The following is a 19,447-nucleotide window of genomic DNA, read 5'->3' as shown; positions in this document are numbered from 1 at the left end:
ATCTCTGGCACCACGCACATTTACCAAATGTGCGGATGCGGCTCTCGCCCCTCTCAGACAGAGCGGCATCCGCATATTGAATTACCTCGACGATTGGCTTATTCTGGCACAGTCAGAGAGGGAAATTACTGCGCACAAGACCGTTGTACTCCAGCATTTGGAGAATTTGGGGTTCAAAATCAACCTCCAGAAGAGTTTGCTCACCCCCACGCAGCGAATCGCGTTCTTAGGCACGACGCTCGACTCATTAAAGATGCGGGCATGGCTTACACAGGAACGCGCGCTCACGGTCAGACGCGAGGCGGCATCGTTCAAAGCGGGTTCACATCTCCCTCTCAAACGATTCCAAAAAATGTTGGGTCTGATTGCAGCAGCATCCCCACTAATACCGTTGGGAATGCTGTTCATGAGGCCGCTTCAGTTTTGGTTGAAAGCGGAAGTTCCGCCCCGTGCTTGGTTGTCGGGCCGCTTATTAATCAAAATCACGTACAGCTGCGTGAAAGCGCTTTCGATATGGACATCCCCTCACCTTTTCCTCTCGGGCACGGAGCTCGGCTCCGTGAGCAGGAGGAAAGTGGTGACTACGGATGCGTCTGCGACGGGTTGGGGCGCTCACTGCGACGGCGAGCTCGCCTTCGGTGCGTGGAACAACCAGTTGTCTCAGCTACATATCAACCACCTCGAGATGTGGGCGGTTATCTTGGCGCTACGACACTTTCGACCGAAACTCCAACATCAACACGTTCTAGTGCGGTCGGACAGTATGACGGTGGTTTCGTTCATAAACCACCAAGGAGGGCTGAGATCTCGCTCCCTATCCAGGCTGGCGAAACGGCTTTTATTATGGGCTCACGCGAACGTACGTTCGTTAAAAGCGACTCACGTACCGGGTGTAGCCAATACGGGTGCAGACATTCTCTCGCGCAACGGTCCGCCGCTGGGAGAATGGAGACTGCATCCTCAGACGGTCGAGAGAATATGGACCGTCTTCGGCCGGGCGGAGATCGATCTGTTTGCATCAGACGAGAACGCGCATTGCCCGATCTTCTTCTCGAGACATCACGATGCCCTGTCGCAAGCATGGCCGGCGTGTCTTCTGTATGCTTTTCCTCCGGTGGCCCTGTTACCACAGGTCCTTCAGAGGATAAGAGAGACGAAATGCGCGATAATTCTGGTCGCCCCGTTTTGGCACAATCAACCATGGCTCCCCGACCTATGGCAGCTGAAAACATCAGCACCATGGCCAGTACCGCTGAGGAAAGACCTCCTATCTCAGGCGAGAGGGACGATATGGCATCCACAGCCGGAGCTATGGAATCTACACGTTTGGTCTCTGAACGGCAACCATCACGCCTTTCAGGACGAGTGTTAAATACTCTAACTGAAGCTAGGGCCCCATCTACCAGGCGCCTTTACGCTCAAAAGTGGTCTATTTTTTCTGATTGGTGCACGACGAAAGACTTAAACCCAAACACCTGTGAAGTGGAGCATATTCTCTCCTTTCTGCAGGAAATGCTGGACAGCGGTCGCGCGCCCTCGACGCTTAAAGTGTATGTGGCGGCGATAACGGCGAATCACGCCCTTATCGCCGGTCGCACCGTGGGAAAACATGATCTCATCATTAAATTCCTCAGAGGCGCTCGCAGACTAAACCCACCGCGACCTAACACGGTCCCGTCTTGGGATCTGTCCACGGTCCTGAAAGCGCTGCGCGGTCCCCCTTTCGAGCCCCTCGAACAGGCTGACCTGCGCGCTCTCTCGTTTAAAACCGCTCTCCTCCTGGCGTTGGCATCGGTTAAACGAGTGGGCGATTTACACGCGTTTTCAATTGACCCGTCGTGTCTGGAATTCGGTCCTAACGATAGCAAAGTGATCCTTAGACCGAGAGCGGGATACATTCCTAAAGTTTTGACCACGCCATTTAGAGTTCAGGTGGTTTCACTTCTCGCCCTTCCGACGGCGGACGGCGAACAAACCCCGAACACGCTCTGCCCCGTCAGAGCGTTAAGAATATACACGGACCGTTCTGCCTCATACCGCAAGTCAGATCAGCTGTTCGTAAGCTTCGCGCAACATTCCTTAGGTATGCCGCTCACTAAACAGAGGCTATCTAAAGGGATCGTCGAAGCCATTGCTTTGGCTTACGCCTCCCTGAATGAACATTGTCCAGTTGGTTTAAAAGCTCACTCCACGAGGGGTATGGCTTCATCTTGGGCTTGGTCTACAGGGATTTCTATCGTTGACATTTGTAACGCGGCCGGCTGGTCCTCGCCGTCTACGTTTGTCAGATTTTATAGCCTGGATGTCCCTGCCTTACAAGCACAGGTCTTATCGGCTTAATGATTCACGCGACTGCGTTTCTGTATGCTTTCACGGTGCGTTGCTAGCTCACCGTCATGGCTACCTATTAATAATTCACGCACAGCTCGCGGCGCGCTCAGGGAACCCGCCGTCTCGTGCTCTATTGTATATGCATCATTGTGCGTTTAGAAACTTCACTGTATGCGTATTACTGTCTCATATATGGTGCTTACACTTGCGCTCGCTAGAGCTATGTATATGCTGGGTTAGGGCCACATGCAGTGTCTCTCCGGTAAGGGCACCTCAGTCCGTTGTGTATGCACGGCGGGATGGGATTACGTTCCCCCATAGCGTCAGCAAACTGACGCAATGCGAAGTGAACCGTATTGAAAGGGAACGCTTAGGTTACTCACGTAACCCCGGTTCCCTGAAATAACGGGAACGAAGCATTGCGTCGCTGGCCGTGCTACAAACGTCTACGCAGCGAGTGTTATTCGGCTGCGCGCTTCAGTCGAATAATAATGAGCTCTTGACGTATTTCACCGGCTTATATAGGGACGTGTGCCACGCCCCCGCGCGGGCTCAAACGTCATTGGTCTGTATTTTCTACAGACGTTAACCAATAGGCTTCAATCACGGAGTAAACAGGAGTTTCCCCCATAGCGTCAGCAAACTGACGCAATGCTTCGTTCCCGTTATTTCAGGGAACCGGGGTTACGTGAGTAACCTAAGCGTTTTTTTTAAATAGCCTAAGCAGCTATATTGTCTTCATGTTGTTATTTACAGTTCTTAAAATGGATACGACAAAGAGCGGCCCCCTGACACGTGATATGCGGCTTGACAACCGATGCGTTTCTGTACAGCAGGGTTCATTTATATTAATGTATCTCTCTCCATTGGTATTCATGAAAGTTGGGGCTTTTTTGTGCTTGCGAGTGTTTTTAGATGTGTAAGAGTAAAAAATTATAATTTAAGTCCAATGAAATAGCAAAGGGTGCAGTGCTAAAGTTTTGTATCTAATAAATTCACTTTGATGATGCACAGCTTATGTTCTCAGCACCAAACATCAGAGCACATGTTATCAGAATTCAGGGTGTTGTTTAGAATCTCAGATGTTGTCTAGGGAGGTAAATGAGGATGATAGAGGCTTTTATTGGTACAGGATTTGCTTAAGTTCTCCTTTGTCAGCAAATCAAATGTAGGGGAGCTTGGGGTAAGCTGTGGCTCTTTTTACTTATGGCGCTTTTTCATTGCATAGTTCCCCACTGTTTGGTTTGGGTTGGGTCAGCTTACTTTTGGGGGCTATTCCACTGTGTGCATTCATAGTAGCACCAATACTTTTTTTAGTACTACTGTACCTCGGTCGGGGTTCCAAGAGACCCGAGCTGATACCAAAACGTGGCACGAAAACACCGTAGATCACTGATTGGTCTGAGAGAATCGTCACTACCAGCGTGATCGCTATAATTTAAAAGATTAGCTTTACCTTCATGCTAGCTCGAGTAAACCTGTTATCATCTGTGCTTTGCTGTTAGTTCCCAAACTCCCTATAAGCGATGAAAAACATCCACAGGTTGAGAATCAGGAACACATAACATAAATGCACTATGGGCCCTATCTTGCACCCAGCGCAATTGACTTTGTCAGTGACGCATGTATCATTCTTATTTTGCACCGGCGCACAGCGGGTTTTTCCCTCCACAAACGCACGTTGGCAAACTAGGGAATGAACTTGCGCTCCCTGGGCGGTTCAGCGCAAAAAAAGAGGCGTGTTCCGGCGCAAACCATCCCTGATGCTATTTTGCAGTTTCAAAAAACAATTGCGCCACTGACCAGAAAAAAAAAGTTTAAAGTCAGTGGCGCGTTGTGCGTTGTTCATTATGCTATTTTAAGGGCGCATGCTTGACCATAATGTATAGCGTGCACAACGCGCATACACTTTGCATCTAATCTACACAGATGCAACAGTTATTTTTGCAAACCATAAATTGTAACACTAAAAAATATTAATACACGAGATAAGGAGAATCATAGTGGTGAGCATTGTGGTGATAGTTTTTATTTATTGTGTGGCTGCGTTAAAAAATTCTCATGCAAATAACGATTAAAATATTTTCATAAGTTAATAATAATAAGTTTGTTGTGTGGCTGTATTATGTTTATTTTATGTAAATAATAATTAAAATGTTTTCACAAGAAACCTTAATGTATGTGAACTTGATTTGTAAGTGTACTTTGGGGTTGGACCTTGCTTGCGTTTCTTGGGTCCGATTTCAAAGCCCCCAAACCCTTTCAGCGGTGAGGGTGGACACAGCGATGTCCTCTGCTGGCGTCAGGTCCTGAGGCAGATCCACCTCCCGTTACACGGCGTGCCCGATTTATGCTGGCAAGCTTGGGATTCCCCCGTCTCCTGACATCATTGTAGCGCTTGGCGCAACGATATGCCAGCTGATGAGACAGTGGCTCTCACGCCTGTTTAACCTACGCTGATTTGGGCGGTTTCTCCCATCCCCATACAAAACAACTTCTCTGCCTTTGACTGCTCTTACAAGATCGTCGGTCTCCTCGGCTGTGAACCACTCCTGGCGTGCGCCTGGTACATCCGTCATAATAATAGCAACCCGCCATGGAACTTGCGCCCTTGCGTTTAATGGGAATGTTGGATAGCGTTCTGATCAGTTTATTTGACGTTACGCCCAAACCACACCTATGAATAATGAACCTACTTCAGACCAACCCCTTATTGATTTGCGCCCGGCGCAAGAGTTATTTCTCACGCCGGGAAAATAGCAACAGTGCCCAAGATCCGCCCACAAACTCACTTGCGCGTTGCGCTTCGCACTTGCGTTTCAGATCGTTAAAATAGGGCCCTATATCTGTAATGCAGGCGTGTGGTTTCTCAAGCGAAAATCACGAATAATTAGCAAACTTTAGTTGCTGTGAAAAAACATCAAAGTCTTTATGGGATTTTTACGGCTTGTGTGTGAATGCACGCACAGATTCCAAAAAATAATTGGCAGTGTGAATAAACCAAAAATCTTACAATCCCAGCCAAATCCTGGACTCATTTTCCGCGTATTTTCCGTAATCTCTATGTAAAAAGGGCTTAAGGTGTTCTATAGGCGAACAACTTACAAGGTTCCAGCAATGCACCTAAATATATTACACTGTATAGACAAAAAAGGGATCGCCGGTGCAAATCGGTGAAAATTTTGCACCGGCAATCCCTTTTTTTGTCTATATTGTTCCGTCCTTCTCTGGTCGCAGCGGATTTTCTTGGATTACAGATGCGCAGTTTACTCTTCCTTTCTTTTATATTACACCGTATCTCAGTCTTTATGAACTGAAATGAAAAGTGTCTAAGTTCTTAGAAATATTATTTTACATTAGGGGTTAATTGTATTTAGGGGTCCATAATATGAACCCCCCCAAAAATGTGATAACCTATTTAATAACGACATATACAATATTCGATACGATAATCCTTTAAAGGCGGGGTGCATGATTTCTGAAAAACGCTTTGGAAAGGGGAGTCAGGGCGACTACCAAAGCACACTTGTAGTCAATCAGCAGTAAGGGGAGTGTCTACTCACCGACATCGTTGCCTGGGTTGCGTATGTGTGTGGCGGGTCTATCAAAAGAAGGTCCAGATTCTATTGGGGTGGGAGCGTGTTTGTTTAGGTGATTTAAAATATAAACATTGGCTTTCAGTGATCATGCACCCTGCCTTTAAGTTTGTAAAATTAATCAATAACCAACATTTACGCTTCACATTCTTTCTGGGAAAAGAAAAGATAATTCTCTCTGCTGTCTTCTTCAACTTTAACTATGCTTTAATTTTAGTATTAGAATAGTTTGCTTATTGCAAACCATTGCGATATTTCGATAAATTTGAAAAAACGTATTAGCCTGGGTCCGCCCTCCTACATGCTTCCGCTTAATTTTCATTTCGCTTCAGCAGTACGTCTGGGATGGCTCTATAGAGTTTTGTTTTCTCCTGCAAAAATCTGCAGGACCAATCAGCGAACAGATGGGGGTGGCTAAGAACGATGACGTTGAGGTCGTGCGTCAGTTTGAGTTGTAATTCAGTAATGGCAGCGGAGAAAGACGTGAGAAAAGCTATTCGGTCCGTTGTTGCAAAACTGCCGAATATACAGAAGTTAAAGCCGGAGCAAGAACCAGGTTTGCTAAGTTTTGTTTGTCTGATTATTCTGACTTGTTGTTTCCGGCCGGTTTCGGTGCATGATATACGTCACGACCACACGTTAGCGATTGGCTTTGGCAGATGCTGAGTGACTCTGGGCAGATCCAATAGTTTTAAACTTCAACAATGGACCCTCCTTAACGTAAGTAACGCTTTGCAATGGAGCGTGGCCAGACTCTCTGTACAAATGAAATGAATGTACGAGAGTCTGGTTGGACCAGGCTAAAACCGTATAGCCCTACTGTAAATGTATCGTTGGTCGATGTGTTTTTTTTTGTTGATTTACTTTTTGACCTAAAATGAAAAATGTGGAAAAAATAAGGAAAAATGTTTTATGTATTTGTAGACCTTCATAAGTTTTCTTTAACATCAATGAATTTTACTTGCTAAGTTTATGGCGTAAAATAAATCTTGTGTCCTTTCTCGCCTTATGCTTATGTTTACATTTTGCATTTGACAGATGCTTTTATCCAAAGTGACTTATCTATACTTTCTCAATGTAATCCATTTCTATATTTTATCTATTCAATCTATACATTTTTATGTTCCCTGTGAACCAACCCACAACTTGTAATGTACTATATATATACATATATATATATATATACATATATATATATATATATATATATATATATATATACATCTACACACACATATAGCTGTGAAAAAATTATGCACATCTTAACCTGCACTCTCTTATACTACTTCACCTTTGGAATCATTCTGGGAATTGAACTACTGTTTGGGCCTTTTCCTACTCAATTTATGGAAAAGTAGGAGGCATGAGCTCAAATTGTTATTTGGTTGCTCTTAAGCCAGCCAGTGCCCCTTGGCTATTTTGATACATTGAATTTTATGCCTGTCAAAGGCTGTAATTGGACGACCCTATTTGCTGTCAGTATCACCCTTTTGAAGTCAATAGAAAAGGGAGAGGTGGTGTACCCACTCCGGGCAGCATCCTCAAAAAAGCACTTTTTTGCATTTCTCTCTCAATCGTCTCTCATTGTTTATTTTTTCCTCCAGAGTTTATTTATTTTTGGTTGTTATTCTGTGGCATTGCATGAAGTGCGGATGGCGGTGCCCAGGGGAAGGCAGGGTATCGTTTGAGCAATGTTAAATGTAATCTCTCTTGTTTGTTCCGTGTTTTCTCTTACACATTCGATGTATGACTTTACCAATGTGACACCAAGTATAAAGAGCTGACATCAGTGAAGACCCTTTGGTTAAACTCAACGTTATCTTTGCAATTCTCACTAACAACTAAACAAATCTATTTACCAGGACTTGGAATCCAGCTCTGAGGTTGATGAAAGCTCCAGTGAAGACAGTCCTCTGGAGGGGGACTTCAACAAGAAGAAGGCACATGGCAGAAAATCTAAAGCAGGCCAGAGGAACCCCTTGTCACCCTCCGGTTCGGAATCATCCAACTCCACTGGGATAGACAAAAAGCACAACCCTGGATCTGAGGAAGAGAGCCATCTCCAAACTAGGGATTTGCACACACATTACCTCAACTGCTCTAGGAACATCCAAGAGGGCCACTGCACCATGGTGGACAGGCTTTTGGAGAAGTATGGGACCTGGATTCCTAACCACGATCCACGTCTGTATGCTTCCACTGCATCTGATACCAAGTCTATTGGTGGATACTCTATCCTAGCTTTTCCTGACTTTTGGGGAAACTTGCCTCCAAAAAAGCAAGAACCAATGGCTAAAAGACAACCACATGTACAGAGGTAAGCGGCAACTGTGTTATAGTTGTTTTCTGTTCTGCAGTAATCTGTATTGCTCAGCATTTAAAGGAAAACACCACAGTTTTTCAATATTTAACTATGTTCTTACCTCAACGTAGACCAATTAATACATACTTATCTTTATTCAACACGTGCACTTAATCTTTGTACAGCGCCTCATGAATGTGTTAGCATTTAGCCTAGCCCCATTCATTCCTTAGGATCCAAACAGGGATGAATTTAGAAGCCACCAAACACTTCCATGTTTTCCCTATTTTAAGACTGTTACATGAGTAATTACACTGTACTGTAAGTATGGTGGCACAAAATACAACGTGGGGATTTGTTAAGCAGATATAAAATTAGAACTATATTGTATAGCGGAAGAGCACTTAGTTTGCAGCACTTCAACCTCAGGTGCAGTAATATTGACGACAGTTTTTAAGCTCTGTTTTTTGCACAGGCTTCTAAAGGGTTTATGGTGCCACATCAACAGTAAAAATTACAAATTTTACCTCTTTGCAAAAGGTAAAACCACAAAGAATAAAAAAAAATGCATGATAATAAGGTGTCATGGCTCTGCAATCAAAAAATGTGGTTATAATGGAAGCCAATGGGTCAAAAATGGCCACAAACAATAAATGGGGGAGAAAAAAATAAAATCTGATGCTACACAAAAATTAAAAATGCATCAAAGTCAATGTTTTGACTAATCTTTGGCATGTCCAAGACGGTGAAAAGGTCAAAGAAAATCCAGTCCACAATCAGTTTTTATATTGAAAATCGGTCATTTTGTGTGTGTGTTTTTTCCCCAAATCTGTGACACCATTTATAAAATTGGCAATGAAAGAGTTAAAATCATGGAATTTTTTTAAACATTTGGTAGTTTTGATCAGTACTGAGGTTGATTAACAGATTTATGCAAAAAAATTGGGAAAAAATGTATCTGATAAATTTTTACAGCAGTTTAATTTAGTGGCCATTTTTGGCCACTAACAGCACGTAAGGGTAGTAAATTTGCTCACAGTATATTGTTAAGTTTTTGAAAAATTTCAAAGCATTTTCTTAAAATATGTGTAAATACAAGATTTGTCACCAAAAATCATTCCATTTGGTGAAACACAGAGAAAGTTGTGTCCAAATTATGACAAAAAAATAACAAAAACGGCCAAAAATGGGTTAAACATGGAAGTGTTTGGTGGCTTCTAAATTCATCCCTGTTTGGATCCTAAGGAATGAATGGGGCTTTGTTAACACAGACACGACGCACTGTACAAATATTAAGTGCACGCACTGAATAAAGATAAGTATGTATTAAATCGTCTGTGTTGAGGTAAAACATAGTCAAATATTGAAGTTTTCCTTTAACTTGTGGTCAAATTTGATCTATCTTACAAAATCAAGGAACACCTGAGACTATTACATCTTGAATGATTGCCTTCGTGTTTCGGAGATGCTTTCATTTATTGGCTTGTTTCCCTTAAAATTTCCAGCAACAAACATTGCTGTGTGCAAATAATTATAAGCAGAGCAACCTAAGTCATTAAACTACAAATATTCATTAAAAAAACTTTTAGCCAATTAACTAAATGTTGTTAATGTTTTCTGTGAGTCGCCTGAAGTCGTTTTTATGCTCTCTTTGCTCCAAAGGCACCCAAAAACTTTTCTGTGAAGAAAACCCCCGAAACTATATCTAATTACTCTAACCCCTTTGGTTTAAAACTCGTTTCCACTGAAAACTTTCTTCAATGTGCAAAGAAGAGATTATAAGAGATTGACATTTTTTCCATCATTTCACAGTTTATTTGTTTCCTCAAGGGTACAATACGTTTGTATTTGGGATTATTAGCGTCATTTTCTATCAGGAAAAAGTCATTTTCTGAGTCTTGGGAAGGAAGCGTCAAACAACTAGTGACAGTCTGACATTTTTAATTTCATGAGGTATCTTCCTATTTCCCTGTTGACTTTTGATAACTCAGGAACCACTGCATGAGTTTTTTCCCTCATCGTGCCGCATTTACCGTTTCTTTATTGTATTGAGTGTTGGTTTGTTTCTATATCGTGCGTCATCTCATAATGTGTTTTATAAAAAAAGCATTTCAGGGACTCTTGTTCCATACACCTTAGGAAAACAGTCATTTCAACAGGTTTCATTTGAGAGGTGCGTAAGCAGTCGTAACCTCCCACGCACAATTTTTAACCTTAATGAAGTAGAAAGTGCACTTTAAAATGTCTTGTTTTTTTCTGTAAAGTGAACATTGTGATGAGAGCCGTGCAATACTGTTAACTAGCTGTTGTCCCTCATTCATTCAAGCCCATTACCGACAGAAATTTGCACACAGATTGGTTTCTGCGTTTCGCATCGGGACGAGATGTGGTTCTTCTGTCACGAGAGAGCAAATAACATACAACAGCATCCAGGAAATTAGTCAATTAGCATCATGGGGTGCGAAAAGATGAGAAACTATATGTTTGTTTGGAAATGGCATCATCCTGGCAAAATTGAGAACCATCCTGCCATTATCGGCGCATTGCGTGTGGACACTCTGTTATTATTTCGCCGGACCGATTGAACCGAAAGGCTTTGATTATTAGTCAGTTATTAACCTGTTAAGCAGAACGAGGCCCATGAGTGATGTCTAACTGTCATCTACAAAGAAAATAAAACAGCTTTTGAAAAGAGAAAGTTGAGAAAAGCCAAAGAGAAAGACAAAGATGAATTTACAGTGGAGCTCCCCCTACAGGCCAGAGCTGGATAACACAACATGTGAATGACAATTTTTTCTAACTTAGTTTTAAACAAACTTGTCATCTGAGAATGGTTGGAACTTTTACCGAAGTTAAAACAAAGCTGTTGTTCATTAATGGTCATTTGACTCTGTTTTTCCAGAAAGAAAGTTTTCGAGGACATCCAGCGTCTTCTCTGCACAGAGGAAATGATCAACAAGGTTGCTTTCGACCTGGAAGATCCGAGGTAACGCGCTGGCATTATTTCTGGATTATTATTTATTTTTTATAAAAGCTTAAATCAGTGCCGTGGAAACCATTTAGATGTTACGTTGAGTCCTTTGATGGATTATAATGGATCTATGTGAACCAAGCCAAATTGGCAAGCACAACATGAACTATGATAATAAAGAATTGAAAATGTTTTTATGGCAATCTGCTAGTGAGATTTGGGTTTGTAGTATCACTGCTTGGAAAGGTTTATCCAGTGTGTCTGGGTGTGACATGACCCATCACTGTCAGTGTGTTGAACCTCTGAATGGACAGTGTGTCCCAGCACAGATGTTGACAGACAGCTTGTCGTCCCGAGCTGCTGTTTATCGCCAAGTAGCTTGTGGGTTGCAGGAGGTTAGGAATACAATACAATGTCAGAGACACAACACGAGGAGAGAGTTGACAGTGATGAGGTCATCGGATTTATCATTTGAAAGATAATTGAAGTACCTTACCTTCCTTCTTTCCTTCCTTCCTTCCTTCCCTTTCCTTTCCTTTCCTTTCCTTTCCTTTCCTTTCCTTTCCTTTCCTTTCCTTTCCTTTCCTTCCCTTCCCTTCCTTCCTTCCTTTTCCTTCCCTTCCCTTCCCTCCCTCCCTCTCTCCCTTCCTCCACCTTCTTCCTCCCTTCCTTCCTTCCTTTCCTTTCCCTCCCTCCCTCCCTCCTTCCTTCCTTCATTCCTTCCTTCCTTGCTTCATTTCTTCCTTTCTTTCCTTCTTTCCTTTCATTCTTCCTTTCTTTCATTTATTTCCTTCATTCCTGCCATTATTTTCTTTCTTTCTTTCTTTCTTTCTTTCTCACTATCTGTTCATTTCTTTCATTTCTTTTACTTTCTCACTCTCTTTTCATTTATTTTATTATCTAACTTTCTCACACATTTTCATTTCTTTCTATCTTTCTTTCCTTTCATTTTATTATCTAACTTTCTCACACATTTTCATTTCTTTCTATCTTTCTTCCTTTCCTTTCCTTTCCTTTCCTTTCCTTTCCTTTCCTTTCCTTTCTTTTCCTTTCCTTTCCTTTCCTTTCCTTTCCTTTGCTTTGCTTTGCTTTGCTTTCCTTCCCTTCCCTTCCCTTCCCTTCCCTTCCCTTCCTTCCTTCCTTCCTTCCTTTCCCTTCCCTTCCCTTCCCTTCCCTTCCCTCCCTCCCTCCCTCTCTCCCTCCCTCCCTCCCTCCTTCCTTCCTTCCTTCATTCCTTCCTTCCTTGCTTCATTTCTTCCTGTCTTTCCTTCTTTCCTTTCATTCTTCCTTTCTTTCATTTCTTTCCTTTCTTCCTTCATTCCTGCCATTATTTTCTTTCTTTCTTTCTTTCTTTCTTTCTTTTTTTATTTCTTTCTCACTCTCTTTTCATTTATTTTATTATCTGACTTTCTCACACATTTTCATTTCTTTCTATCTTTCTTTCCTTTCATTTTATTATCTAACTTTCTCACACATTTTCATTTCTTTCTATCTTTCCTTCCCTTCTCTTCCCTTCCCTTCCCTTCCTTTTTTCATCCTTCCTTTATTTCCCTCTTTCCTCCTTCCTTCATTTCATTCTTTCCTCCTTCCTTTCCTTTCCTTGCTTCATTGCTTCCTTTCTTTACTTCTTTCCTTTCCTCCTTCCTTTCTTTCATTTCTTTCCTTTCTTCCTTCATTCCTGACATTCGTTTCTTTATTTCCTTCAAACTATCTTTTCATTTCTTTTATTTCATTTACTTTCTCACTCTCTTTTCATTTCTTTTATTATCTAACTTTCTCACACATTTTCATTTATTTCTATCTTTCTATCTTTCTTCCTTCCTTTCCTTTCCTTTCCTTTCCTTTCCTTTCCTTTCCTTTCCTTTCCTTTCCTTCCATCCCTTTCTTCCTTCCTTCCTTCCTTCCTTCCTTCTTTCCTTTCCTCCTTCCTTTCTTTCCTTCTTTCCTCCTTCCTTCTTTCCTTTCCTTGCTTCATTCCTTCCTTCCTTCCCTCCCTTCCTTCCTTTCCTTGCTTCATTCTTTCCTTTCCTCCTTCCCTTTCCTCCTTCCTTTCTTTCCTTCCTTCTTTCCTCCTTCCTTCCTTTCCTTGCTTCATTCCTTCCTTTCTTTCCTTCTTTCCTTTCCTCCTTCCTTTTTTCATTTCTTTCCTTTCTTCCTTCATTCCTGCCATTCCTTTCTTTCTTTCTTTCTTTCTTTCTTTCTTTCTTTCTTTCTGACTCTCTTTTCATTTCTTACTTTTATTATCTCACATATCTTCTTTCTTTCTTTCTTTTTTCTTTCTTTCTTTCACTGTCTGTCTTTTCATGCATTTGATTTCTTTCTTTCATTCACTCACTTTCTCACTCTCTTTTCATTTTTTTCACTCTGTCTGCCAGCTGATATTACCACATCCAAATTCAAATGCTTTAAAGAGAACAGTTATGTATCGTGCCATCAATCATTAGAATAATTGCCCATTGAAAATATGTAAAATAAATGACAAAGTATCTTTCAGGTTCAATCTGAGAATATACCATTTAAAATTTTTAGTAGGGAATGTATGAATGTAATACTGTAATCATTTATTCTGAATACTTTCTGATGATGGTTATAATGATGTCTACAATGTTTTACTGCTGTTAGATTATTATTGTATGTGATTCATTTATTTATTTTTATGGACCCCAGGAAGACTAGCTTATCACTTTGGTGACAGCTAATGGGGGTCTTTTTTTAACAATAAGCACTGTCACTGTCTTTTCATTCTCTCACATTCTCACTCTCTTTTCATTTTTTTCTTTTTTCATTCTTCAACTTTCTTACTATCGTTTTCTTTCTTTTACTCTTTCTCTTTTTTACTCTTTCTCTCTTTTCTCTCTATATTTCTTTTTATATTTCTTTCTTTCTTTCTTTTAGTCTGCAGTGTTCCACCGAAGAACGTCCCGGCTCACTTCGTTTCTTCTCCAAATTCGAGAGTGGGAACCTGCGAAAAGCCATTCAAGTTCGCAGGTGAACCCCAGCATTACAACACAATTCACGTACACGCGCAAGCATGCCCTGCAGACAGCTCCGCGAGTGCCCTTGGGCCTCATTTGTAGTGCATTGGCAATCACGCTCGCAATGTCTCTTTCGTTCCAGTGTTTCCAGTCTTTCAGCGAGCTTGTCTCGTCAATGCATGCAAGATCAAATCAAAGACGCTGTCTGCAGAGCAGTTCAGATGCACTTAAATAAAAGAACTGATTTTCCAAACGCAATGTGGCAGCGTAAAAACAGATAGGGATGGAGCCAGACATCTCTTTCTGTCATTTACGGAAAGTTCCTGTCTCCGTCTCTCATTACCGACCTACTCTGTTCTCATAGGCCTGCTTTGTCTGATTTATCACTTTTAATCTCTCTGTTTCAGTCATGAATATGATTTGATTCTCACCGCCGATGTCAACTCCTCTGAACACTATCAGTGGTTTTATTTTGAAGTCAGTGGTATGGTGGCCGGAGTGCCGTACCGCTTCAACGTCATCAACTGTGAGAAAGGAAACAGTCAGTATAACTACGGTAAGACACATTTCTGTCATCCCTGTTAGGGTTAAAGCTAGGGATTTTTTACATTTTTGTACGATTTGCCTTGACCCCTGTGAGGTTGGGGGTGGAGTTTCTTTATAGTTTATTTATGATAATCGTACATTTTTGGCACTTCGTACAAATTCATGCAAATGAGCCAATTCTTAAAATGTATGAATACTCGTAAGATCAGGCTGGGTTTCCCCTGTGTACATCCAATTGTGCCTGTTATAAGGTCATGTGAAGGTCATAAGGTCTGTTTCAAACACTGTCCATCAAAGTTGTCTCTTCAAATGCTTCAGATGGCATTGGACCCCTACGACCACAACACAAAGCTTTAGAAAGCATCTCGGTGTTAGCGGATGAATCGTATCTCAGATTCGCATTGCTCTCAAACACAGCGGTGGGCCGGAGCCGCTTTTAAATCTGACACCAGCCGTATATCGCCGAAAAATACAGTGCTCTGGCATTTCTGAGTTCCTCCTTCGATAAAGTGCCTTCAATGGCCCTTGACCGTCTTTTTCTCATTTCTGTGTGCAGCTGGGCATTATAAGAGACTTGTACTAGCTCACCGTCTGGGTCTTTATGTCTCTATATTAAATAAGATGTCCTTTGCTGTTGACCTTACGTGAGTTGAAGTAAAACTTATTCCTGACAAACATCCATTTTCAAAGAGAATGCATTTCTGAATACTCTGTCAGCATCTCTTCTCCAGAGCATTGGTTTTTATGGTCAGGTAAAATACTGCAATGTATTATGGGTGGCGTGTTAACCAAAGATCTTAATGTATATTGAGCTTACTTGTTGAAACATTATTTAAGTGGTTTAAGAAAAGAAGTCATACCCCGTTATTCAAAAGAGCCCATCAGCTTTTTAAGAAAATAGGGGTGCGCGGGGCAAAAACAGGGGGTTAGTTGTAACACGGACTGTTTACATTGTTGCACATGGTTGAGCAATTTGGTTTTCCGGTATTTTTTTTCACGCTGCCAAAAGACACTAGTTCTGTATGGTTTATATTTGGTGCTATGTTTTAGGCATGCAGCCTGTACTGTATTCGGTGAGGGAGGCTTTGGATGGGAGACCACACTGGGTGCGATCAGGCTCTGAGATTTGCTACTACAGGTGAGAACCACATTCAACCGTGATCTAAAACCATGGCGTGTAATGTTATGGAAATATACATTATTTAGAGCCACTTCACCTCACCTCTGTTGTTCTTCAATCTTTTGCACGGAGCTGCGTATGCTTCACATCCCTTTACTCTTTTTACTTACCTCATCTCTTTCCACTTCAATTTACTTTACATCAGTTCGATCCACTCTGCTTCTCTTCCCTCACCTTTGTTTTATTTCTCTTGGAGAAAAAAATCTATTGCAACAGGGCTTTGTTTTTGACTCCACAGAAATCATTTCTGCCCTAAAGGACGTCATCGTTCTCATTTCTACACCCTGACGTTCACAGTGACCTTTCCTCATGATGATGACGTGTGTTACCTGGCCTATCACTACCCCTACACCTACTCCACACTGCAGGTGACGGACATGTTGTCTGAATGGAAGAATTTGTAATGTGAACGCAACCAAATATTTGGTGGACACAACAATATTGCACTGCTGTTTCATTAAAGAGCACCTATTGTCCGATTCATGATTTTACATTTCCTTTGGTGTGTAAGTGTGTATTAGTACATGTTAACGATATGCAAAAGGTACAAACCCCAAAGTAAACGATGATGCGAGTTATCGTCTCCAACGTAAATCTCTTTTCTTGGACTACAACAAACACACGGCAACAGTTTACTTCCTGGGATTGTTGATGTAGTAAAGGCTGACATTATCATAATTTCTCCCACAGCCTGTAAGTTAACTCCTGTTAGCATTGCATTGTGAGCGAATCTTTCAAACATGGTAATGAGCGTCACATTTCTGACTGTTGTCAGAGGTATTCAAGCCAATCACAAGGTACAGATTAGCTGGCCAATCAGGGACACAGAGCTTTTCAAATCTGTGCAGTTCAGGAAGAAAGTGAAATCTGGAGCTACAAAAATGTACGGTACGTGGAAAATAATGTATTTTTAACCATAAACAACACAAACGCATTTTATTGTACCAAATACACAAAATAATTTTTTTTTGGCAATGAAATAGGTGCTCTTTAAGACTTAATGGGTGGATAGAACAAGACATGTTGAGTATGTTTGGCATTTAAATTTTTGTTTTCACATAAATGTTTCTTATTCTGTTTTACAGTGATAACTACTATATATATATAAAATATAAAATTGACCCAACTGCTTGGTTATTATAACCTATGGTTGCATAACAACAACCCAATATTTACCCAACATGGCTTAAAAATAAACTATTTTTGTGGTAAAAGGTGTATTACATTTTAAAAGTCAAGATGTCAAGATGGGAATATTTTACTGTATTTATTACTCACAAAAAACCTAAATGAGTAATGAGTGTTGTAAAATTAAAAAACGTAAAAGTAAAAATGTTTTTACACTACAGTGAAATCTAACTGTACCATTTTATTGTTCACCAAGTAATGAGGATATATAATAATAATGATAATAATAATAATAATAAATAAAAATGTCATTGCACTACAGTAATTTTTTATTAGAATTCAAATGGAGTATCACAATAAAAAATACTATTTAAAAACTGAGTTTACTATAATTTCACTATAATTGTTTTATGGCCGCAGAGAATGACAATAATTGTAAAAAAGATAAATAAAATGCAAGAAAACTCCAACAAAATGCTTACTTTACTCAGTAGTATGAGTAATGTGGGTAGTAAATTTTTTTACAAATGTAAAATCTAACTGTACTTGATATTCATTTTACTGTGTTAACAAGTAACAGGGAAAGTAAAAAATAACAATTATAATAAACAAATGAAAATGAATATATAAATGTCAGTTTTCTTTAAAAACATTTTAATTAAAATGTTGTAATTTTTCAAATAAAAATAAAACAATTTAACTTTGTTTTAAATTTACCATTTAAAACTGTATTTAATATAATTTTCATCTTTTTGTTAGTATTAATTGTTGCAATGAATGACAATAATTATGACAAAATTAATCTTAGTTTTAAAAAATAGGCTGCATTTTGTTTAATACATAATATAATTTATTAAATTATTTTCATTTTGTGATCAAACATGACCTAAATATGTTCTGGAGACATTTTACAAGTTCACGTTGTCAAAGATTGACATTTTAAAAATTCTAAATAGCAATAATCATGACTCAAAACTAAAGCAAATGTTATTATCACATTATATACTTAGATACAGTGTTGGGGGTAACACATTAAGAGTAACGCGCATTACATAAAAAAATTACTTTTCTGAAGTAACGAGTAAAGTAAGGCAACTTTATAAATGTACACATTCATATTTGAATTACTTTATTAAAAAAAGTAATGCGAGTTACCTTTCAGTTTAATTAATTCAATTTAAAAATAAAATAATGTACTGAATTAAACTGAACAAATTAACGTAGAATTACGCACACTGTGTGCCTAAGCAGGAACAGTTGGCAGGCTAGAAACGCAGATGACAGGCCAGAGCTTGACATTTTTGCGATCATAAAAAACACCTGCAAGGCCTGAAAGAGATCAAGCCTCAGCCAAGTAAGAAAAAAGTAACACAAAAGTAACTTAAAAGTAACGTAAGCATTACTTTCCATGAAAAGTAACTAAGTAACGCAATTAGTTACTTTTTTGTGGAGTACCTTAAATTGTATTGCATTACTTTTAAAAGTAACTCTTCCCAACACTGCTTATATATGCATACATATTCTTCCCCAGACCCATCTGAAGATGTTAGAGAAGTCGGTAGATCAACGGAAGATTTTCTTTAGACAGCAGAACCTCTGCGACACGCTGGCGGGGAACTCCTGCACCTTAGTGACGATCACAGCCTGCCCCGCTTCCAAAGCCTGGAAAGATCTGCACCAGCTGCGTAAGTCTGAAACCGAATGAATCAGACCCCTGTTTGTGTTTCAGCAAACTTTCATTGAATATCTGAGCACCTCTGCGGGCTTGTATAAAACAGAGAGTATGTATATGTGTGTTAGAGGGAACATGCTTATACGGTTTGGCAGCTGAGCTCTGAAACCTCCTATCAAGGAGTTGAGTTTGCATGTGAGTTGATGGATATTTTTGGGAAAGGCACAGGTAGATAAGTTGTCAGTATCTGACTCACTACCTGAGACATTTTATGCCAAGGGATGAAAAGTTAAAGGAGATGACGCAATCTTTTAATGTAATCTGTTCTTCATGACAAAGTAGTCGCTTCAACAACTATTCGCTTCAACAACTATTTATATACTATTATTAATAATATTATAATAATTAAATTTACGATGTATGCGTTTAAGGGCATTTAAGCTACACAATTCAATAGTGATCGAACACTCCAGTGGCACCTTTTGTAGTTATTTGAAAGATAACTACAGTGTGTGAATATTTCAGAAAAACATGCCATCAGTTGGTGTCAGGTTACATTCTGGAATCTGAATGCATTGCTGCGACTGCCGCAGTAGAGCTGACAGGTGTGACTTTAGGTGAGGCTACAGAGATAAATGCGTCAGACTTGACGGGACATCCAGGGAGACGTGCTGGGACACGGTGACCCAGCTGTGGGCCACCTCCACTGGGTAGCGCGGTTCTCAACCAGACAGCGTCTCCTGATG

The 19,447-nt window shown here is 40.4% G+C and overlaps 1 protein-coding gene across 4 annotated transcripts in view; it reads left to right on the top strand.

Annotated features, from left to right (window-relative positions):
- agbl1 (AGBL carboxypeptidase 1) overlaps window positions 1-19,447 on the top strand; it is a 286,400-nt gene that overhangs the window by 126,128 nt on the left and 140,825 nt on the right. For all 4 annotated transcript variants that reach the window (XM_065291580.2, XM_065291581.2, XM_073813242.1 and 1 more), the window contains 7 exons: window positions 7,790-8,244; window positions 11,132-11,215; window positions 14,096-14,188; window positions 14,583-14,731; window positions 15,772-15,859; window positions 16,140-16,269; window positions 18,561-18,714. In XM_065291580.2, coding sequence (XP_065147652.1) covers window positions 7,790-8,244; window positions 11,132-11,215; window positions 14,096-14,188; window positions 14,583-14,731; window positions 15,772-15,859; window positions 16,140-16,269; window positions 18,561-18,714 — 1,153 coding nt within the window. The remainder of the gene's footprint in view (window positions 1-7,789; window positions 8,245-11,131; window positions 11,216-14,095; window positions 14,189-14,582; window positions 14,732-15,771; window positions 15,860-16,139; window positions 16,270-18,560; window positions 18,715-19,447) is intronic.

This window comes from Paramisgurnus dabryanus, chromosome 23 (assembly GCF_030506205.2).
Source record: "Paramisgurnus dabryanus chromosome 23, PD_genome_1.1, whole genome shotgun sequence".
Taxonomy (NCBI): Eukaryota; Metazoa; Chordata; class Actinopteri; order Cypriniformes; family Cobitidae; genus Paramisgurnus; species Paramisgurnus dabryanus.
This window is presented reverse-complemented; position numbering and strand designations above follow the sequence as displayed.